This window comes from Diceros bicornis, chromosome 13, assembly GCF_020826845.1.
Source record: "Diceros bicornis minor isolate mBicDic1 chromosome 13, mDicBic1.mat.cur, whole genome shotgun sequence".
Lineage (NCBI taxonomy): Eukaryota > Metazoa > Chordata > Mammalia > Perissodactyla > Rhinocerotidae > Diceros > Diceros bicornis.
Genome location: NC_080752.1, coordinates 8,474,394 through 8,499,059, shown reverse-complemented (window position 1 = coordinate 8,499,059; position 24,666 = coordinate 8,474,394). Strand labels below are relative to the sequence as shown.

Sequence of the window (24,666 nt, the reverse complement as noted above, 5' to 3'; positions counted from 1 at the left end):
TGGTGCCACTGCCTTGACTTATGTTAAGGCGCCAGCAGGTTTATTCACCATTGCTTTTGCACCATTAGTGCCAATGTCAACACACTGAAAAAGACAAATGGTCTTTTTTTTTTTTTTTTAAGATTTTATTTATTTTTTTCTCCCCAAAGCCCCAGTAGATAGTTGTATGTCATAGCTGCACATCCTTTTAGTTGCTGTATGTGGGACTCGGCCTCAGGATGGACGGAGAAGTGGTGCCTCGGTGCGCGCCCGGGATCTGAACCTGGGCCACCAGCATCGGAGCGCGCGCACTTAATCACCAAGACACGGGGCCGGCCCATAACAAATGGTCTTCTTATTATGAAAATAGTTTTGATCTCGCAGATTCTCTGAAGGAGTCTTAGGGACCCCAAGGGTGTACAGACTATACATTGAGAACTGCTGAATAAGAGCATGGACCAACATCCAAAAGATGAGAATATGTAGGTACAGGTTTATCGTAGAATGTTAAGGAATTTCTCTTCCTATTGCTTATTCACGGAACAAACACAAACAAAGTAGAACTATCAAGTAAGAGCAAGAAGAGAGGTGATGGTGTTGAAGATTTAAGAAAATGTTAAGAAAAAGTTATTCAGCAGAACGGGAAAATAACTTGACTGGGGAAACGTGTTATAACTGCCAGATAATACTAAATATCTACTTCAGGTCAACTGTTAAGAATTTATGATGGTTGGAAAAAGTCACGCAACCATCCTTCATGTTTCTCTCAGAATCCGAGTATCGTCCTCTTCAAAAAATCATAACTGCTTATAATACTGATAATCACATATCAGCACTGTGTGGCAGGGGTCAGGCAGCCTAGCTACATTTATAGCTTAGCTATATTTACTTATGCCTAGTCCAGAAATTTAAATATGGTATATCCCAAGAGTCACCCTCTAAAATGGTCATGTGAATGTGTGTTTAGGACCAATCCTGAGTGGTACTCCTTCTACCCAAAAACCAGACTGACTCACAAATCATTAAGTAGTATTTTTAGAAGTCACAGTTTACATAACCAAGATGACAAGAGGATTTAAGACCACAACATGAAAAACATAACATAAAAAAACAAACAGGGGCCAGCCAGAGGGCGCAAGTGGTTAAGTACGCGCGCTCCACTGCAGTGGCCTGGGACTCGCAGGTTGGGAACCCCTGGCGCGCACTGATGCACCGCTTGTTAAGCCATGCTGTGGCGGTGTCCCATATAAAGTAGAGGAAGATGGCCACGGATGTTAGCTCAGGGCCAATCTTCCTCAAGACAAAAAAAAAAGGGGGGGAGGATTGGCATCAGATGTTAGCTCAGGGCTAGTCCTCCTCACCAAACCAAACCAAACCAACAAGCAAAAAAACCTAAAGATCCTTTAAAAACAGATGTGCAGATATTCTGCAGAAGGATTAAACAGAATTTAGAACAGTGATTCTCAACCTAAGTGATTTTAAGAATTATCAGGAAACTTTTCTAAAACACACAAACCTGAATTCTATCTCAAGCTTAAATAAAATCTCTAGGGATGCAGCCCAGGAATCTAGCTTTTGGATAAACTTTCTAGTTAATTATGCTTACCTCTGGTTAATAACTTTGGTCACATCAAGATGGGGAAGTTACGTAGATGTTGGCTCGATATAAAATTTAAAACTTTTAAACTAGAATAACAACAAAATTGAAAATGGCAATCTTACAAAATAGTGATCTAATTTATCAGTAAAAGCATTCAAAGAAAGAATAGGTTAGCATTTGCCAGACATGTACTGCGTAACTAAACTTTCAATTCTAATCTTTTAACCAAATGCAAAAACCCTGAAGACATCAATTGCCAGGACTCCACACTTTAAATTACAGACAAGTACCTTAACATTCACTCATTCTTGTTACCTATTAAATATAATGAAACTAACTGCCCTCAAGTTATATAGTTTATATTCCAGATAAAAATCTAAAATTGTACCATGTAAATAATCTTACCTCTCCACTTTATCTGCAGAGGTAGAAGGAGCAGGAGCATCATCTTCAATTCTGTAATGAAAAATTAAGTGGAAAAAAGTAAAAATGGAGGCTATTTTAAGCCTGGAAATTAAATAAATAAAGAAAAATATAAAGCCATAAAAAGAGCTACTATTTATTAAATACCCAATGTGATTTAAGATCTTAAAAGTAATATTTACTTACATTATCAAATTTAATCCTCACTCATTAAATATCTGTTAAATGTTTATTTGCTGGCATGAGGTATACTACAATAAACAAGACAGTCACATCCTAGCTTTAGGTTTATGATCAGATGCAAGAGAATGAAGTATTTTTGTTATAATGCAACATATGCATTCCTGAAAAATCTCATTCTGTACAACTGCTCAGTAAATATAAGGTTTATGGTTTTAAAAAAGGAAGAAGTCAAGTTTCCCAGAACATTCATTTTTGAAAAGTTCTAATAAATATCTTTAAAACACTTCACAGGTGGGCCGACCCGGGGCGTAGCGGTTAAGTGTGCGTGCTCCGCTGCGGCAGCACAGGGTTCACAGGTTCGGATCCCTGGCGCGTACCAACGCACTGCTTGTCAAGCGGTGCTGTGGTGGCATCCCATATAAAGTGGAGGAAGATTGGCATCGGATGTTAGCTCAGGGCTGATCTTCCTCACAAAACAAACAAACAAACAAACAACACTTCATAGTTGTGTTTACTGAAAAGGTCTAGAAATAATTACCAACTCAGTAGCAATGAGTACCCCCTTGCATCCAGAGTGTGTTCTTGAAAATCCATTTCCCACTAAAAGGAACCAATTATTGAGAAATAATTGATTCTACGCCATGGCAGGGGAAGTCCAAAGGAGAGTCTGGGACAATTTCATGCCAGAAAGCAACAAAGCTATATCTAATATTACTTAGGATCATAACTACTTATGGTCATGCCAAAAGGAATTATAAAGCAAATATGGAGAATCCGGGGAAAAGCATAGGAAGAGTTCTTTGTACTATTTTTTGCAACTTTTCTATAAATTTGACATGTTTCATAATAATTCACAAAAATGTTACAAAAACATTCTCAGGAGCCAATCCGAATAAAATTCCACTGGCCTAAAGAGGGTCAATTTGAGCATCAACAAAGATAATAACTACCACGGATTGAAAAACTTCGCATATGTTTAAATCAATGAGTTCTCAATGATACAAACAAAAACAAAAAAATCATTAGTTATCTTTGGAGAAAGATAGAAGACCATTGCATTATTTTGAAAATTATAAAGGGAAAGAAGAGTTTACCTTTTCTTTACAATACAATTGTACCTTAGGTAGGTTTTAAGGCAGGGTTGACTTAAGTTATTACATAAGAACCCTACAGATTGACAACACCATGCACTTGTAATTTAAATCCTTGCCATTTTTACCTGCTCCATCATCGGTTTTCACCTATATTCCAAAGGCAACATTTAGATAAGGACATATATTACTTATACATGTGCCCCCAAAGCAGACCAGAGCTTAAATCGAGAACCATTACCTCTCAGCTGAGAATGCTGTTAGTTGTGGTGAAATAGAGAAAAGGAAAGAACAGTGGGGAAAGGGGCAACTTTACTACCAAGTACTAACACCTCAGAAGGAATAAATTAGAATTGGAGTACATACAGCAAGAGAGCTAGAAGTAAGAGAGAATAAGCTGTAGGAGCTAAAAGAGCTTTCCAGTATAGACAATTACTGAAAACTCCCCCAAAAGGTTAAATATACACACACAAACAGAACAGAGTTGATCAGTTTTACACACTTGGACTTTCTTGTTTAGCTATACCAAATTTATGAAAATAGATATGTAATATATGCAATATGGACAAAACAAATGAACAATGAAAAAGTAGCTTACTCAATTCAATACATATTTAGTTAAATAGACATTTTAGTACCTACAATGTGCTAAGCATTGGAGACAGTCTCCAACAAAACAGTTAAAGCAGAGGGAACTTGTTTAGAAGCAGAGAAAGGTAGAGGAGATTAAATGACAGGTGAGGATGAACTATATTGGAGTCTGAGTCCTAGAACATGCTTTAGAGATAAAAAGTTGTCAGTTACTTTCAGCAGGATCCAAAATCTTTGCTCCCAATTCCTAATCCTTTTGTGAATATTATACTGGTCTACAAGTTTGAGGATCAAGTCCGAGGAATAAGAAAAAAAAATGGAGTTGAAAATAAGCAGAGACTTCACAGCTAGAGCCACAAGGATGAGGTACAATTTAAAAGGTAGTGCTTTCAGCTGCAGGTAAGCAAGTAGGCAATCTGCCCAGAACCCTGGAATGACCTTGGATCCTTATCTACAAACACTTTCTAGCATAGCCAGTTATGTTCATATAGTTTCACTAAGGGGTTATTCTGGCCAAATTCCATCACAGAACTTCTCAAGTTACCTATGATTGAAGGACTAGATTTTTTATTTCCAACATGTAACAGATGGGTTGTTACGTAAAATAAAAGTCAGAGTAATATCAAATTTCTTTGTTTCTAAATGCTGACTCCAAATTTTTATACTTATCTCTTTGTAGACCAGTAACAAAAAGTTCAGAAACCAACACTAGTTTATGGACCACACAATGTGGTAGTTAACAGAAATGTCCAAATAGAGTATATGAGTACTAAAAGTAAACACATTAGTGCTGCACATACATGCTACAAACATTCAGGCACCAGTGGCAACAGGAATAAATAAAATGTTTTGTACCCCACAAAGGTGAGGGGTGAGGTACAATACTCTTTGACTTTCACTGTTAGCCATGGTAGAAGTTAACAGGGACCAGATTCACCCTCCCACCTCACACAACTGAAAAAAACCAGCCAAAATACATGAAACATCAGTTTTCAGACACTGAACAACTAGTAGCACAACACAGTGATCTGAGAGAATGGAAACAAATGAGGTGAACCCTACCAGTGTCCCCAGCTTACTGCCTAGAGAGTTTTGTCCACAAGATAGAGGAGGAACTCAGAGTCCATCTCACAAAAGTGAGACCAAGTTCCAGGTTTGGGGAGGCGTAGGTGGCTAGAATTTACAGGACAAAATAAGAGAGGAGAGAGTGAGCTCTAGAGATCTGCAGAGGGTTCCCTCCAGTCTTTAGCTAAGTGCTGATCTGCTTATGCATAAGAAAACTGAGACCTAGGAAAGAAAGGAGTACATGGAACAATCCTCACAGATCACACACAGGGTCTGGAATAACTCATGTTCTCATAGCCAGAGTAGGAAGACCTGCTACCACACATGGCATCAAATACTACTTTAGTAATGGAGTTAAATTAGCACTGAAGACTGTTCCAGACCTGCCTAACAAAATTTAAAGGCAAACTTCAAAAGGACTGAAGTTACTGTTACTGTTTCCAAGTAACTGCATCCCAAACAAAGTCAAAATATATTCAAGTGAATAAAAAAAATCCTGCATCCAACAAACATCACAATATCTGATAAATTATATAAATTAAAAATTATCAAGCCATCCCTGATGGTCTAGTGGTTAAAGTTTGGCACACTCTCCTTCAGCAGCCTGGGTTCAGTTCCCAGGCGCAGAACCACACCACTCATCTGTCAGTAGCCATGCTGTGGCAGCGGCTCACAGAACTAGGACTTACAACTAGAATATACAACTATGTACTGGGGCTTTGGGGAGGAAGAAAAAAAAAAATTATCAGGCAAACAAAGAAGCAGGAAATTAAAACCCATAATGAAAAAAAAAAAAGAAATCAACAGAAACAGACCCAGAAATGATACAGATGATAGAATCAGACAAGAACATTAAAGCAGTTATTTTAAATATATTCCACATACTCATGGTTTCCTTTACATTCTTGAGCATGATGATGCAAGAAATGAAAAATTTAAAAAAAGATCCAAACCAAACTTCTGGAGACGAAAAATATACTTCATAGGGTTAACAATAATCAGACTCTGAAGAAAATGACTCATGAACTTAAAGATACAGCAAAAGAAACTATCCAAAATGAATACACAAAGACTTAAAAAAAAATAGAACTTTATGAATGTGAGACACTAAGCAGACTAATATACATGCTAACTGGACTCCCTGAAGGGATTGTGGGGGATGGAGTAGGAAGGAAAATATTTCAAGAAATGATGGCAAAAACAAAAAAGAGAAATGATGGCAGAAAATTTGCCAATTTTGATAAGAAGTATATATCCACAGATCCAAGAATCAACAAAACCCAAGCAGAAGAAACATCAAGAAAATCACACTAAGGCACATCATAATCAAATTATTGAAAACCAGTGATAGAACCCCCCCCAACCAAATCAGGCAAAGGAAAAAAGACACCTTACATACAGAATCAGAATAACAACAACAAAAAAAGAATGACAGCCAACTTGTTACAAACAATGCAAGCTGGAAGACAGTAAAGGAGTATCTTTAAAGTACTGAAAGAAAAAAAACTATCAACCTATTCTATACTAGAGAATTATCTTTCAAAAATAAGAGTGAAATAAAGCCTTTTCTTTCATATCAAAGCAGAGAGAATTCATCACCATTAGACTGTCATTAGAAGTAATGTTTTAAAGGAAGTCTAGGCAGAAGGAAAATAATACCAGGTAGAAATTTGGATCCACACAAATAACAAAAAACATCGAGGGGGGCCGGCCCGGTGGCACAAGCGGTTAAGTGCGCGCGCTCCGCTGCGGCGGCCCGGGGTTCGCTGGTTCGGATCCCGGGCGCGCACCGACGCACTGCTTGGTAAGCCATGCTGTGGCGGCGTCCCATATAAAGTGGAGGAAGATGGGCACCGATGTTAGCCCAGGGCCGTCTTCCTCAGCGAAAAAAGAGGAGGATTGGCGGATGTTAGCTCAGGGCTGATCTCCTCACAAAAAAAAAAAAAAAAAAAAAAAATGTTAAAAAAAAAAAGAAAACATCGAGGGCCGGCCCCGTGGCTTAGTGGTTAAGTGCGCACGCTCCGCTGCTGGCAGCCCGGGTTTGGATCCCGGGCGTGGACGGACACACCGCTTCTCCCGCCATGCTGAGGCCGCGTCCCACGTACAGCAACTAGAAGGATGTGCAGCTATGACATACAACTATCTACTGGGGCTTTGGGGGGGAAAAATATAAATAAATAAAATCTTCAAAAAACATCGAAAACGGTAAATATAAAATATTTTTTACTTTTTATCTTTTTCTTTCAACTTTATATAAATGGAATCATGTTATGTCTTTCTTCTGCGTCATTTGATGTTTGTGAGATTCATCCAAATCTAGTTTGTTCATTGTTGTATTCTATTATGCAAATAGATTATTTACCCATACTACTGCTGATGAACATTTGTCCCTTTTCTAGTTTTTGGTGGTTATGATAGCTGCTTGTGAACACTGCTGTATATGTATACTGGTGGACAACTGTGCATTTCTTTTCAGTAGACTGAAAAGTGAATCAAGTCATAGGTGTCTGGAAGATTTTAGAAGCAAAAACAAGCATTCTCAAGTTATTAACATACAAATATTTTAGCAATAAAATCACATTATGAAAATATTTCTAAATAACTGATTTTTAAAAAGCTCTCTCCATAGCATGCTTCTTTTGAAAAGCAGTTACTTTCTCACTCATCAAAGTATCAACTTTATCTTGAACCAACAGATTGTTTATTTTTCAAAATATCTGCTAGAGGGCATACTACTGACAGCCATTGTTTTTAACCTCATAATGTGGCTAACAGAACTAGGAGCAGAAGCTATAAATAGAAGTGTCAATTCTATTTTCTCGCTATTTGTGCTTGCATTATCATTTTCAACTCAACATTTCTAAGCAGGAATCTTTTAAAGATATATTGTCTTTGTAAGAGCTAGTTTAAACTGGAAAAAATAAGTCATATCTAGACTTATTATGGTGATCAGTTCACAATATACTATTGGCTCATTATATTGTACACTTGAAACTAATATAAAGTTATATGTCAATTGTACCTCAATAAAAACATCGTAATTTTTTTTAAAGTCATAAATGAGGTAACTGTCAGAGTGTCAATCCCTGTATCACTGATTTCTTCCTTTTTTTTTTTTTTTTTTTTTGGTGAGGAAGATCAGCCCTGAGCTAACATCTGTGCCCATCTTCCTCTACTTTATATGGAACGCCGCCACAGCATGGCGTGACAATCAGTGCATCGGGTGCGCACCCGGGGTTCCAAACCCATGAAACCCTGGCTGCCGAAGTGGAGCACGCGCACTTAACAGCTTGCGCCACCAGGCCGGGCCGGCCCCTCTGTGTCATTTATTAAAGCTTAATTCCTCCCTATTTTGGAGAACACTTGCTCTAACTATAATGCAAATTCCAAGAACTGGACTTTTAACTTTGTAACCTTCCTTCTCCCCAGTTTCTATCACAAGATATCACAGGAACAATGCTGGATAGGTATACAGGAGCCAAAAGCTCTGGTGTCAATCTAAGACTTTAAATTTTTATTCTGAAGTGAGTCGCAGAAGTATATGATCAAATTTACTTTTTATATACCCTGACTGTAGTACAAAAGATAGTTTGAAGTGGGTAAAATTACAAACAAGGAAATCAGTAAAAATACTAAATAGCATTGTAAAGCACTCAATAGTGATAAATTTACTTCCATTCTTAGCAGGCTAGACAAATAAAAAGGGCCTGAACTAAGGCAGTACTAGTAGTCAGGAGAAAAGATGAATTAAAGCAATGGTTCTCAGTCTACATGAGAATCACCTGGAGAATGTGTTAAAACAAGATTGTTGAGCCTTACCCCCTAGAGCTTCCGATTCAGTAGGTCTATGAGGTCTAGGAATTTGCATTTCTAACAGCTTCCCAGGTGATCCTGATACTGCTGGTTTGGGGATCACACTCTCAGAACTACTGGGTTAGAACAAAAATTAAAAACTGATGTTCATGTCTTATCTGGGCCATAGATATGTTTATCCAGTTATTTTTAAATGTTAATTATGGGGGGCCAGGCCCGTGGCATAGTGGTTAAGTGCACGTGCTCCGCAGACCATGCTGTGGTGGCATCCCACATAAAGTGGAGGAAGATCGGCAAGGATGTTAGCTCAGGGCCCGTCTTCCTCGGCAAAAAGAGGAGGACTGGCATGGATGTTAGCTCAGGGCTGATCTTCCTCACAAAAAAAAAAAAAAAAGTTAATTATGGTAGTTACTACATTTAAAACTATGAAGAGATCGGACAAAAATTTGAATTTCTGCTTCTCTGGAAAAATCATCATGTAAAATATGAAACCAGAAAAGTACTAGAGGGAATCGCAGGAGAATTATTTTGTAACCCACCTGGAGAACGCCTTTTTAAATTCAGAAACCATGGAAGATCGATACGTTCTACTCCATCTAATTCTTTTTTTTTTTTTATTTATTTTCCCCCAAAGCCCCAGTAGGTAGTTGTACATCATAGTTTCACATCCTTCTAGTTGCTGTATGTGGGACGCCGCCTCAGCATGGCCGGAGAAGCAGTGCGTCGGTGTGCGCCCGGGATCCGAACCCGGGCCGCCAGCAGCGGAGTGCGCGCACTTAACCGCTAAGCCACGGGGCCGGCCCTACTCCATCTAATTCATTTCACAAAAGGTTAACTTAGCAAATACACATAGAATCTTACAATTAACAGACAAAAAAGCCCAACAGGAAAAGATTAAAGGATATAAACACATTCACAGAAAACAAAACACGAGCAGCTCCAACATTTGAACACATGCTCACACTTATTCTTAAGAGAAACACAAAATTACAATGAGAAAACATTTTTTACCCATCCAGTAGTCAATGAGGAGGATGTAGAAGAAACACGTGCTCCCATATATTGCTAACAGAAGTTTAAATTCACAAAACCTCCATGAAGGTCTATTCGGCAGTATCTACCAAAAATAACAAATGAAGCTTCTTTGATCCAGCAATTCTACTTGTAGAAATTTACCCTACAGATATACTAGTCCACGGTTTATTACAAGGTTATTCACTGTAGCACAATTTGTAATAAGTCAACACTGGAAACAACTCAAATGTCCATCAATAGGGAACTTGTTATGAGACAGCCACAGAATCAAATACAAGGCAGCCATAAAAAAATTAGGCAGCGTTCAGATCCGCCGCCTGCAGTGGAACCACTGCCAAGATGCACGTTTTCATGAAAACCTTTCTGGGGAAGACCACCACTCTCACGGTTGAACCCTTGGATACAACAGAAAATGTAAAGGCTGAGATCCAGGATAAGGAAGGAATTCCTCCTGATCAGCAAAGACTGATCTTTGCTGGCAAACAACTGGAAGCTGGATGTACTTTGTCTGACTACATTCAAAAGGAATACACTCTTCATCTTGTGTTGAGACTTCCAGGTGGTCCCAAAAATAAGCATAAGAGAAAGAAGGTTAAGCTGGCTGTCCTGAAATACTATAAGGTGGATGAGAACGGCACAATCAGTCTGCTTTGTCAGGAATGCCCTTCAGATGAAGGTGGTGCTGGATTTTTATGGCCAGCCACTTTGACAGACATTATTGTGGCAAGTGTTGTCTGACCTCTTGTTTCAACAAACCAGAACACAAGTAACTGTATATGGGTTAATAAAAGACAAGATCATTAAAAAAAATTAAGGAAACTGTGTGCGCTGATAAGGAGTGATCTCCAAGATAAGGATTCAGAAACGTGTCAAGTAGGCTACCATTTATATACAACGTAGAATTAATAACTACATACAATTTGCTTGTGTATGCATAAGGTATCATTGAGGGATACGTAATAAATTCCTTACATTGGTAGACGCTGAGGAGAAAAACTGTGACTAGGGAATAAGGGTTGGAAGGACATTTCACTGTATACCAACTCTTCTGGATTTCGAACCAGGAATGTATTTCCCATTCAAAAAAATAATTAAAATATTTTTAAAAAATTGGAATATCTATGTGGAATATAAACCAACACACAGAGAGAACTGTATGGTGGTTACCAGGGGCAAAGGGGTTGGGGGTTGGGCACAAGGGGTGAAAGGAGGCATTTATATGGTGACTGACAAGCAATAATGTACTACCTAAATTTCACAATGTTATAAACTATTGAGACATCAAATAAAAAAATTTAAAAAAAATTGGAATATCTACCAATATAGCCTACATGCTCACACAATCAGCTGAAGTTGAACAGGAACCACTCACTTTAAGGGAGGAGAATTCACCACAGTCCCCACCACTTCACTTTTTCCTATCTAGCCCTCAAAGCTTAATATTTCTAAGCACTGCTACAGAACACCAAACTGCTAAATATTGGTGACTCTTTGGAAATTAGAAAAGAAAAGAGGGAGAGTCCAGAATCTTTATTTGTGAGGTTGGGAAACTGAGTGCTATCCAACCAAAATAAGGTAAAAGAACAAGATTCATTAGTGAAAACTGAGGGGGTTACGTATTAAGACAAGCTGATTTTGAGAAACACCTAAATGGATAATGCTCAACAGGCAATTCAGAGCAAACATGTGACTGTCAGACATAGCACATGCAGTACCTATTGCATTTTCATTCAATTCTCTCTCTCTCTCTCTCACACACACACACACACACACCACTTGTGGCAGGTGGCAATATTCCTATATTCCTATTTCACAGAGAAGCAACTTACCCAATTACACTCATGATTTAGTAACCTATATGACCCAATCATAACTCATACTCTATTCCAATTGCCTATTGACTTTCTGTATTCCCCATTAGGATTAAGCTCTAAGGAAAGAAACCATGTCTATCTTAACCTAGCTGTATCCTAGCAACAAGAACAAGGCCTGGCACCTAATCAATTATCTGCTAAAATAAGTGATCAGTTCTGAATCACTAGGGTATGATTAGGACAAGTGACTTTGCCACTTAGCATGAGAAGTGTCTCAGTTTCCTCAACTATAATTAACAGTACCTATCTCATAGGATTTTTTTTGCAAATTAAATGAGAAAGTTCACAACAGACTTTGTTCAATGCTTGACACATAAAGAATCAATATATTCTAGCAATTGTTAACAATGAAAGAACAGAGATGGGAAGAAATGGAGGTAGTATCAAAGGAAAAGAAAATTAAGGAGCGAGTGTCTGGTACCAGATACAGCAGAAAGGTTAAGAACTAATTAGAAAGCTAAGAACAATAAGGACTAATTTAGCATTTAGATGATCAATGATTCCTTTTAGCAATGTTGTTCACATGGCATGAAGTTTTCGAAAAGAAGCCAGACTGAGGCAGGTTGAACAAATGTGTATACTCTCAGTACACATCTGTCCTAATCTTGTGATCTATGACCAGGAACTGAGATATTATTCATCTTTGTATCTCTAAAACCTAATACACTAAAATATATATTAAATACATTTGTTAGATTAAGCAAACAGGAGGGAAGAAAATAGAGATTAAGAATCCAGACTCTTATCTAAAGAAGTTTGGCTATGACGGGAAGAACCAAAGACAGTAGCTAAACAGAGATATATGATAGAGAAAATGTTTTTAAATGCATCCATTTTAGGATGTTTGAATGCAGAGGAGACACTGCTATCTGACTGGAAGGAGAGGAAGCACCAAGAGACCAAAAATAGGTAGTTGCTTCTGGAGAACTAGATATGAAAAAAAAGAAGCAAATCTCCAGTTGTTTTATCTTCAAGATAGTTTTTTCTTTAACACAAACCCTCACTCTGAAGAAAGTATTCTATTCAGATTTTTCTTTTGGAAAACAAATTTTAAGTTCCACAAGAGGTCTTAACCCTCCAGCCATCTATTCTGTGTCCGCTACAGCAGAGCAGCTAAATGAACATTCGAACAAAACATACCACAGCATTGACTGGACTCATTTTAAATTCTTGGCCTAAACAAATCTAAAACGAGGACAACACTGGCAATCCTACCACAGTTCCTAGAATATCTGTCGTCCAAGTCTCCAAAATGACTATTTCTCTCCTCAAATCTCCTACACCGTACTCTACTCCCCCTCACTTCTAGATCTTGCCTCACACATCATTGAGCAAAAAGAACAATTAGGAAGTCTCCCTTCCTCAACCACCAAACCTACCAACCTGTTTGCATCGGTACCCATATCCTCTGCTATCCCTATTTACATGAAGTTTCCCTGCTAAATCTTCATATAGCAGGTCCCTTGTCATTCATCTCATTGAGGCAATCTCTAACCACCCAATCTAAAGTAAGCACCCAGTTACTCTCACATCACCTTAAAATAGGGCAAATTAAAATAATTATCTGCATAGCACTTTATCACTGACATTCTCAAATCTATATATTTATTGTCTCTACCCCAATAATGAAAGCTCCATTTGAGAACAGAGATCTCTTCTGTCTCCTTAAACACAGTACCTCTAGTAACAAAAACAAATGCTCAATAAATATAGTGAAAATATGCTTGTAACCTGGGAGGAAAGAAAACTGCTTCACAAAATTTTCCTAAAAGAATGAATCTTAACTTGTCCCCGCTACTGCCATCATGGGAAATGAGAAAACCAAGGGCCACAGCGGCTGCCAGAAACAGAATCCAGTTTTCCCGAGTCCTAGTCATCACAGAAATTTAGCATCATCTATCATTTCCCCTAGAAAGTTTTAAAGTACGCTTACAAATAAATACAAGTTCAATGTCCACCTGCGATAGAATGCATAAAGTGTGGGCATATTCATACAATGGAGCACTATACAGCAGAAAGAAAGAAATCACTACAAGAACATGGAAGGTGGATGATTCTCATAATGTTAAGCATAAGAAGCCAAACATAACTACATACGGAACAATTCCATTTATATCAAGTTCAAAAACAGGAAAAACTAATCTGTGATGTTACAAATCAGAAGAGCTACCCTTGATGGGAGGAGTGTGACTAAAAGCGGAGCTCTGGGTTCCACATAAGTGCTTTGTTTCTAACTTCCCTTTGTGAAAATTCACTCAGCTGTACTACATTTACTATTTGTACACTTTTTGTATTATGTTATACTTCAATAAAATGTACTGAAAAACTGGCAGGTAAATTTTTAAAAAGTTCAGTGATTTGCCTTGTACTTTTACCTAAAAGAGTTTAATGTTTTTTAAAAAACTATGGGGCCGGCCCGGTGGTGTAGTGGTTGGCTGCACGTGCTCCGCTTCGGCGGCCCGGGGTTCGCAGGTTCGGATCCCGGGCGCGCACCGATGTACTGCTCGTCAGGCCATGCTGTGGCAGCGTCCCATATAAAGTGGAGGAAGATGCGCACGGATGTTAGCCCAGGGCCAGTCTTCCTCAGCAAAAAGGGGATTGGTGACAGAAGTTAGCTCAGGGCTAATCTTCCTCACACACACAAAAAAAACTATCTAAAATTAAAAGTAGGTATCTACAATCAATAGAATTCTTTTGAATCAGGACCTGGCTTCTTTCTGCCAACTAAAATTTCCACTGCAGATTTAAACGAGAAAAAAAAAAGAGCTCAGTTTTATTTTTCTTCAGATGTTTCTCTGCAAATTTTATTATTTTCCACTAACTCCAGTTAAACTGGACCTTGTTAGTAACTTGGAACTGAATGTTAGGAAGTAGAGGATTACAAATCTTTATCTGAGTGACCCCAAACATTAATTTTTCTTTTCAGAAGGAAAAGTATTTGTCTTTCATTTGAAAAGCCAATTTTTAGTTCATCCTATGGTTATAATCTTTTGTGTGTGGTAAAAAAAAATACATAACATAAAATTTACCATCTTAGCCTTTTTTGTGTGTCTGTATGTGTGAGGAAGACTGGCCCTGAGCTAACATCTGTTGCCAATCCTCCTCTTTTTGCTGAGGAAGACTGACCCTGAGCTAACATCTGTGCCCATCTTCCTCCATTTTTGTATGTGGGACACCACAGCATGGCTTGATGAATGGTGCATTGGTCGGTGCCTGGGATTCGAACCTACGAACCCCAGGCTGCTGAAGCAGAGCACACCAACTTAACCACTTCGCCACCCAGCCGGCCCCCAAACTGCTATATTCTTTATCTTTTGTAATGTAAAGAAAAAGATTAAGAACTAGTTAGCTAACTATGACAAGGACTGATTTAGCATTTAAACAATCGTCAATTACCTTTAGCAAGGTTGTTTATTTATTTATTTTTTGCTGAGGAAGATTTGCCCTGAGCTAACATCTGTGCTAATCCTCCTCTATTTTGTACGTGTCGCCGCCACAGCATGGCAGCCAACATGTGGTGTAGGTCCCAACTGGGGGAACTGAACCCGGGACAGTGAAGAGGAGTGCGCCGAACCTAACCACTAGGCCACAGGGCCGGCCCCCCGTTTAGCAAGGTTGTTTAAATGGTATGACGGGACAGAAGCCAAATTGAAGCTTTTTACAGATGATAAAACTGTGGTCCAACACCACTCCTTAAGCAATGAAGCTGGTATCAAAATCAATTCTGAATTGAGGTTTATTTCTCATTCCATTTTTTCTCTCTACTGGTTTGAAAGTTATACATGTTTTTATTCTTCCAATGGTTATACTGGAATTATAATATGCATTCTTATGAAAGTCTAAAACCAAGTCATTTTCTTTACCCTTCCCCTCAAACGCTTAACCTCTGAATAGCCCCACCAACTTACTTAACTGAGGAATGCTGTCTTTATTTTCTCAGTAGCTAATTAGGTTTTCACACAATTTCCTCAGGTAAGCTTTTCGGTGGAGAATGAGCGAATGAAAACTTGAAATACTGGAGTTTAACCCAGACTCTGCCAACTATTAATTTGTAAGTTATTTCTCCATTCTAATCTTGATTTTCCTCACCCATAAAAGGAAGATTACTTCACAGTACACTAAAGTGGATCAAATAAAAACATCCAAAAAAGCACTCATATATACAACTGCCAAAAAAGCACTCAATACCTACAATCACTCAGTTTTAGTCTGCAACTTAAGGCAGGAGGAACTTAAATGGTTTATTTTTCTTCGCAGAGGCACATACATAAACCTTCTCTGACCATGACCTGCCAGGAAGCTGGGGACTAGTTCACTATTAACCTAACTTTGGCTAGACAGACAACACCTGAAAATATGCAAGAGATATTCGGTGCATGATTTTATCTTTAAAAAAATATATAGCTTTTATTAAGTATTGTAGAGGGTGAAGATCCCTCTAAGTGGAATGTGACTGCTAATTGTCTAGGGCACCATAAAATGGTCGCCTGAGCATCAATCTCAAGCAAGGAGCTCTTTTTATAATAGATACCAAACGACTCCCAAGCCTAATCTATTTCAGTCCTACGAAATCAATGGGTAAAGAGATTGAAAATGAAGTCTGAAATTAAAATTGTATTTCCCAAGAGTTCCCAGATTGATTCTGAGGTGGTTTGAGAACCACTGCTCAACATGAACCCACCAGGAAACGACGACCCAAAAAGTGGTGAGTAGGCAGAGATAAGTAAATGTCTGGTAACTGGAAATGTACTAACACAATCAGAGCGTAAGCCTAGAAAAGGACCAATCATGAAAAGCTCTTAGCAACCTTTCCCTTTATAGCGAAGGAAGCTAACTTATAAAGTGCACAAGAGAAGGAAAAAAATAAAACCAGGCCCCTGAAAAAACAAGGGAAGATTGGGAAGTCAGACCTACTGGATGGAAAAGAGCATTTGTTTCCTCGAATTAACCAAGTGTTTCCCTTCACTGTTCAACAAACACCTTATGTCTTGTGCCTTATGTCTCGTGAGTAGCACTTCCAAAGCAATTACGTCTTCCATCCAGTCCTTCTACTACACTTAGCGCATACTACTGCCCATTAACCTCGTAACCAAACAATGCTGGAAGTGAGGATCTCGACGCGGCGCTACGTGAAGATGCTTCACGTCCCGATAAAATGCCCCTGAAGCAGCCAAGTCTCTCTCCAACACTCCCAAAATCCCAAGAACCAAGTTGCTCTCCACTACAGGCCGAAGAACAGGGGGAGCTGAGAGGAGGAGGACACGAGGTGAGCGATGAGTCGGTGGGGAACAGGCTGCACCGCGTCGCACCGCGGAAGTCCCAGGCTCCGGCCGAGCCGCACATCCCCAAACAATGGAGTTTTCCCGCCTCCTCAGGGCCCCGCCCCCTGCTCCAGAGGCGGCGGAGGGAAGCGAAGGCACGCGCACAAGACCCCGCCCCCTGAGAGGCCCCGCCCGCTCCGACCCCACCGGTCCAGCCTCCTCCCTCGTGCACGATTTTTTTTTTTGGCGCCAAATCTCTTTTGGCTATTTTCCGGGGTTGTTTGGGGAGCCTACTGGAGACGCGCTTCAGGAGTGCGGAGACAGTAGGGGCGTGAAGGGTCACCGGCGCGCTGTGGTCCCGCCTGCCCGCCGATAGCCCCGGGCCGGGGGAGGAAGGAGAGGGGCAGGCGACGGAGACAGCCGCCGCTGCCCCCGGCAAGATGGCGGCCGCAAAAAGCGGGGCAGGGGGCGCCAGCCGAACGGCGTTACCGCTAATGCGCGAGGCTCTCTGCAAAAGGTGGGCTTCCCCCAGTGTCCGGGCCCTCCCGAAGAGCGACGGTTGCTCACTGGGAGGCAAGTCTTCCCACCCACCGGTCTATCCGTCCCGAGGAGTCCCCGTCCACCACCCCCTCCCCGCGGACTGGCCAGTGCTTCACGCTCTCCACGGTCCCGCTTACTTGTCGGCCGAAATCAGCTCCCCGGCGATGGCGGCAGTGGCTGTGGACTCTGCGGCCATCGTTCCCCTGAGGTGGTGGACCAGCGGGCGGAATAGAGCCTGTGAGGAAAACACGGAATTTGGGACGCCAGAGACTTATTCACGGACAGAAAATGGCAGATTGGAGACCCCGCGCGGCTGGGCCCTCTTATATACCAGGGCCCTTCGCCCCGCCCATCCACTTCCGGGTCCTCCCCCGCGAGTTTAAAGGGCCAGGACTCAGCCCCAGTCCAGCTCAAGGACTCCCTCCGCTCTCGCCGTCTTGCCCTGCAGGGTACCTTCCCTCTCTGGTCCGCCTTCCCCACAAAAAGCAACTTCCTGCTTCTCTAGCAAGTCGCGTTAAGAACTGGAATCTTGGTACTACAACTCCTGACTGGGCGTCGGCCAGTGGCTTCTACAGACGGGGAAGCTGGTGCTGCTCTACACATTTGCAGGAAGCAGCCGAGGGTCTCTTTCCGGGCTGGATACCTGGGGAGCTGACTGAGACTTTCTGTCAGTTCCCTCAGTCGTAACGGACGGACACGCAAGAACCAGGCACGGGTACAGCAGCAACGGCTAGAACGGAACTCGGTGAGAGACGCGTGGCTCTGAGTCTCAGCAACAACTGACGCAAGAAAATGCTGTTCTAGGATTGGCTGCCGCTGAAACTACCCGCGCTTGATTCAAAGTTCAGTGCTGCGGCGGGAGGCGGCTGGCTCCTCCCTCCGGGCCCGCCTCCTTCGGCTGGCCCAATCCGCTGACGCCATCCTCTCAGGCCCTACCCAGACTTCAAATCGAACTAGTTTAGTGTTCCCAGCTCTTTTCGTCTACGTGCAAGGGTACTGTGTTTAGACACTTTAAAGCTATTAGCTGTCTTATTTAATCTTAACAACAACGCTACTAGTGAGATCGCTGTTATCAGCCCCATTTGGTTGAAATAGACACCAAGGTTCAAGGAAGGTGTGACTTGGCTCAGAAAGTTGCAAAACAAGTCGGTTATGGAAAGCAGTGTGCCTCATTTACTGCAACTGGCTGAGTGAAAGATAACTGGCAGGCTTGAAATGGTTGTGCTTCCTCACACCTCGTGCATCTTCCATTGCCTTCCACCATGGCCTTGCCTACAGTGATCAGAACAGGGATTTTATTTCTGTCCAGGTTCAAGGCACACTGGGAAAGATTCCTGGGGAGGATTCTTTTTGTGTGAGGAAGATCAGCCCTGAGCTAACATCCGATGCCAATCCTCCTCTTTTTGCTGAGGAAGATTGGCCCTGGGCTAACATCCATGCCCATCTTCCTCTACTTTATATGGAATGCCACCACAGCATGGCTTGACAAGCGGTGCATCAGTCCGCGCCCTGGGATCCAAACCTGCAACCTGCGAAGCCCAGGCCACTGAAGCGGAGCGTGTGAACTTAACCACTAGGCCACCAGGCCGTCCCCAGGATTCTTATTCCAGTCTGTCAAGACTCAGGCAGGTTGAAATCTTTGGGGGTATAAAACTGTACCTGAAAATGCCAGTTTCCGTGGCGAACAGATGTGGGCTTCCCTATTATTAGCTGGGTGACCTTAGCCAAGTCATGTAACCTTTTAAGATTAAATGTAAAATGGGGACAGTATTAATTTCCACCGCTTGAGGATATTGTGAGTTGTGCCGGCCGCGTGGCTTAGCGGTTAAGCGTGCGCGCTCCACTGCTAGTGGCCTGGGTTCGGATCCTGGGCGCGCACCAAGGCACCGCTTCTCCGGCCATGCTGAGGCCGCATCCCACATACAGCAACTAGAAGGATGTGCAGCTATGACATACAACTATCTACTGGGGCTTTGGGGGAAATAAATAAATAAATAAAAATTAAAAAAAAAAAGTATATTGTGAGAATTAGCAACAATCAGCACTGTGTCTGGCTCATGCTAACCACTCATTAAATGGCTTCCACAGTCTGATAATGTGGTGACTGGAGGTTTGGGGTGGGTGGAGGGGAGATCTCTCCAGAGTCCTTTGCAGCCAGGGCTAGGGCTAGTGAGAAACCCAGTTCAGTAACTTGTGTTACTCACTCATCCATTAAACTAATGTTCACTGAGCAACTATAATGTGCAAGGCTTTGTACTAGGTCTAAAGGACAAAAGACATGATCTCTGCCATTGAGGAGCTCAGTCTTATGAATAACATATTTTAAAATAGATTTTTAATCCATCCACTTCTCTCAGTATTTACTACTTATACTATTACATAGCCTCTGGTCTCCTCTTAACCTCTCCAGAAAAATCTTTTTCAAATTTAAATCACATCATGTCACTCTCCTTGAATAGCTTTCCATTGCTCTTAGAAGAAATTTTGAGCTCCTTATTATTGCTTACAAGGTCTTATGTGATCTGGCTCCAATCCACTCCCCAAATTATCTCATACTATTACCCCTCCTTCACCACATTCCTACTAAGCTGGTCTCCTTTCTGTTCCTCTGAATGCCCAAGCCCTTTCTCATATCCAGGGGCCTCTGCACTTGCTACCTCACTGCCTAGAATGCTCTTCTCCCAATACTTTGAATGACTAGCTCCTATTCATCCTTCAAGCCTCATTTGAAATGTTACTTCCACCAAAGAGGCCTTCCCTGGCCACTCAATCAAAATTACCTTCCCTTTCTTTATTTCTTCCATTGTACTTATCAAAATATAAGGTTATTTACTTTTTTTTTTACTCTCTTCTAAGTATATAGGCTTCATATGAACTTTTCTATGTTGTTTACAGCTAAATCCCCAATGCATACAACAGTGGCTGACTCATACTGGGTGTCCAAAGTGAACTTGTCGAACGAATGAATGAATGAATGAATGAATAAAGCAATCATAGTATAATCATAATCAGAACTAGAAGAAATTTCACTCAAAATATATTTATTTAAAATAGAAACCAAGATTTCATAGTAAGTAATGAGGGTAAATAAGACTTTATCTTGGGGGAAAAAATAAAAATTATATTTAACAAGATTTAGGGAGGACTTCCAGTTAAAGACGGTAAGTTGAATACATACATTTACATCCATTCCCTTTGGAAACCTGTCTACATAACAATAAAGAAATTTTTTATTTGTTTTTTACAAATAAACTCACCAGATCAAAGAGAATGGGAAAGGAAGCAACAGCAACAAAATTTCAAAAGCCAGAAGAGAGATGGACAAGTAGTAACTGACCTAGAAGACTAAGCAAGGAGAATCCCAATGGGCAAAGCCAAGAGCAACCAGACTGATAATGCAGAAACCACAAATGGCTCAGGAATTGGTTGCAGCAGGTACCTCTAGGGGTAGGGGATGAAGATAGGGCTGAAAAAAGTGGGTTAGGTTGAAAATATTTAAGAAGCAGTTAGACCCTCTAACTCTTCTCCCCCAATCAAATAGAAGACTAGAAGTTTATTTTCTGGAAAGGGTGAAACAAAATGGATGTTGAACTGAGTGAAAGTTGAGGGTAGAAGAAAGATATTGAAAAGAAAGGGATTAAATGAATGATCACATACAAAATGTTGAGACCTTATGACAGATTGCTAGTTGTCTCCCAATATCTATTTTTCCCTTCTTCTTTTTTTTTTTTTGGTGAGGAAGATTGACCTTGAGCTAAGGCCAATGACGGCCAATCTTCCTCATTTCGCTGAGAAAGATTGGCCATCAGCTAACATCTGTGCCAATCTTCCTCTGTTTTGTATATGGGATGCTACCACAGCATGGCTTGATAAGCAGTGCGTAGGTCCACGCCTGGGATCCGAACCTGTGAACCCCAGGCTGCCGAAGCAGAGCCCGCGAACTTGACCACTATGCCACTGGGCTGGCCCTCCCTTCTTTTATAGTAGTAATAGAACCTTGATTTTTATTTATTTACGTATTTATTTTAGTGCATAGCCACCAAAATAAAAACCAAAATTCTCAACGTCCTTTGGAGCTAGAAGTGCTAACATGATGACATTCTGGTCACTGGAAAGTGAACAGAAGCAATGTGTGCAACTTCCATGTAGAGACATCAAAGGGAAGGAGCTGGTCTTTTAGAAGACATGGTGGTGAACCATCTTGGATCATGTCAATCAGGGCAATGCCCCAGGAATGACAAAGCAGTAATACAGAAGTCTAGGTTCCTAGCATCATGGAACCACCATACCAGCTCTGGGCTGCTTACTCCCAAAATGTTATATGAGAGAGAAATAAACTTCTTAGATATATCCATCATGTATCAAGCAACAACTAGCAGAATTGCAAAAGACATAGAGACAAATCAACAATTGTAGTTGAATTTTTTTTTTTTTTGAGGAAGATCGGCCCTGAGCTAACATCTGCTAATCCTCCTCTTTTTGCTGAGGAAGACCGGCCCTGGGCTAACATCCATGCCCATCTTCCTCCACTTTATATGGGACGCCGCCACAGCATTGTTTGCCAAGTGGTGCGTTGGTGCACGCCCAGGATCCGAACCGGCGAACCCTGGGCCACCACAGCAGAGCACACGCACTTAACCGCTTGCACCACCAGGCCGGCCCCTGTAGTTGAAATTTTTAACATGTCATTCATAAATCATTATAACAAGCAGACAGAAAATAAGCAGAAATATTGAAGACATGACTAATACCATTAATATGCTGAAGTGACTACATATATATAGAAATCTACACTCAAAAAACAGCAAATATACATTATATTCAAACATCATAGATCATTTACAAAAATGGACCATATATTAGTCTACAAAGAATAAATTCTAGAGAATTGTTACCATTATCATAGGGACTATCTTCTCCAACCACAAAGCTTTATTGCATTGCAAATTAACATTTATATGTAGTAGAAATAATATAATATTTTTTTTTCCTTTTTCTCCCCAAAGCCCTAGTAGATAGTTGTGTCATACTTGCACATCCTTCTAGTTGCTGTATGTGGGATGCGGGCTCAGCATGGCCGGACAAGCTGTGCGACGGTGCGTGCCCAGGATCCGAACCTGGGCCACCAGCAGCGGAGCACGCGCACTTAACCGCTAAGCCGTGGGGCCGGCCCAAAGCTCATGTAGTCTTGATTCCAAAATAGGAAAATATGAAAAATAAAAATTACAAGTCCCTTTCACTTATGAATGTCATTGCATACATCCTAAATAAAATATTAGCTAACTGTACTGATTAGGATATGGTAAGTTTTGCTGTAACCAGTAACCCCAAAACTTCAATGGCTTCATACAATAAGGTTCAGTTTCCAGTCATACTGTATTTTCATCTCAGGACAGCGGTAGGCTCAGCTCTGTCATCCTCACTCTGATCTCAAACTGATAGAACACTGACCATCAAGAAAATAGAGCATTGTTTGTCCTTGTTTCAGAGGGAAAGAGAGAATGTGTTGGAACTCACACTTGCTCTTAAAGCTTTCACCTGGAAACCGACACATCACTTTTTCTCTCTTTTCACTGGCCAAAACAAAGTCATGCTATTGTCTCTGGAATACTAGAGTAAAACTTGAATGCAAAAAGTGACACAAATAGAAGTATCATTCTCGTATCTGTTGTGGCAGAATCGAATGGCACTTGACCTCATTATCATAGCTCAAGGTGATATTTGCACTCTTGTCAACACAAGCTATTACATTGTAAAGTCAATTAGAAACGGATATCCCTAAAATTAAAGAAACAGTCTTGCCTCTCCACTCCATTGAGAGAGAAACAACCCTTTGATTGATTCCAATAGATCCTGGATGTAGGGAAATAAAATGGAATGTTATTTAAAAGTAATTAAATGTGGATTAATTATTCTGGCAAAAATATGTGCTCTCCGTGTATTTATTATGCTAGCTCAGGCTTGCTTGTCATATTGTAGCAAACAACCAATTAAAACCTTGAAGGACCAAAGGCCCAAGAGGTAGAGAAACAAAACAAAGACATGTATCTGGATGGGCTTCATATATACAGGTGTCAAAGTGTGGATGATCCACAAAGAGAGGAATACAAAGAGGAAAATCAATAGAACTTGTCATGAATACTCTAGAAGTTAACATCTCAACCAGTAAAGACATTTTCAATGTTTTAATGCTTTGTACAAATGTCAGGACTCCTTCATAGATCATATTTTCCTGGATAAATACTGTGATCTCTTTCAAATGTATGTTCAGTCCCCTTTCTCCCCTTTTTAAGTTTGCTAACCTTTGACTATGAGGTTCACATTCCTACCCCTGCAGAAAGTCACAAGGTCTCAATTTTCCTACTTGAGTGTGAGACAGCCCCTCCTCCCGTGAAGACCACAAGGCAGTTTCTGAAAGGGGTCTTAGACCGTACTTGTGTATAAAGAATTTTGATGTAAGGAACTGGAATGTGGTGGTGCTAGCCTCTGGCTGGTGAGCACTCTCTTCCTTCCTTCTGGAATGTAATCTTATAAAGGCAAGTCTCATTTTACAATTCTGAGTCTGTGGTCTTTTATTCAAAACAATAATCATACAAAGAATACTTTTTGCAAAAATGCTTGAGGACTTCATAGTTTTCCTAAAGGCCTTTTTTAATACTTTGATATTCCAAATTTCCTCTTGTGAAGTCTAGAGTCCTCGTCTTTGATTTTTTCAGTTAAGTTAAACTGTCAGATCCCCACTTTTCCATGGCTTTGTGTACAATGTGTGAAGTTTCCCAACTTCACTTTCGTTGCATCTTCTGCAAGACTTGCAATTTCACTTTGCAGTGAATGAGCACTGTACTGTCCAGTGATTAGACAAAGATCTTTGGCAACAGAAAAATGCTAATGTTAAGCAGGGTGAGATGTTTGAATCAAAAATAATTTTTAAGTAGTCAGTTTATTAGTGAATAATTTCGAGTTATGACAACTTTTGCCTCCTTATATGGGCTGAATTGCGTCCTCCCCCCTCAAATTCATATGCTTAAGTCCTAACCCCTCATACTTCAGAATATGACTGTATTTGCAGACAGGGTCTTTAAAGAGGTAATTAAGTTAAAATGAGGTCATTAAGATGGGCCCCAATTCAATGACTAGTGTCCTTACAAGAAGAAATTTGGACACAGATGCATACAGAAGGAAAACAATGCAAAGACACAAGGAGAAGATGG

General features: G+C 40.6%; 2 protein-coding genes across 5 annotated transcripts in view; one reads left to right on the top strand and one right to left on the bottom strand.

Moving 5' to 3' along the window:
* Positions 1-17,741, bottom strand: part of NASP (nuclear autoantigenic sperm protein) — a 33,437-nt gene extending 15,696 nt beyond the window's left edge. For 3 of the 4 annotated variants that reach the window (XM_058552240.1, XM_058552241.1, XM_058552243.1), the window contains exons 1-2: positions 17,593-17,740; positions 1,985-2,035 (exon numbers count right to left, since the gene is read on the bottom strand). In XM_058552240.1, coding sequence (XP_058408223.1) covers positions 1,985-2,035; positions 17,593-17,651 — 110 coding nt within the window. In that variant the 5' untranslated portion in view covers positions 17,652-17,740. Of the gene's footprint in view, positions 1-1,984; positions 2,036-17,592 lie in introns of all 4 variants that reach the window. The other variant, XM_058552242.1, reaches the window with a different exon arrangement.
* Positions 10,120-10,584, top strand: LOC131412572 (ubiquitin-like). Its single transcript, XM_058552288.1, has one exon. The coding sequence runs from the start codon at positions 10,120-10,122 to the stop codon at positions 10,516-10,518; it is 399 nt and encodes a 132-aa protein (XP_058408271.1). The 3' UTR covers positions 10,519-10,584.
* Positions 17,742-24,666: the final 6,925 nt, after the last annotated feature.

What these genes read in the sequence shown, in the direction of transcription:
- LOC131412572 (XM_058552288.1), top strand. Translation starts at nt 10,120, where the DNA reads ATGCACGTTTTCATGAAAACCTTTCTGGGGAAGACCACCACTCTCACG.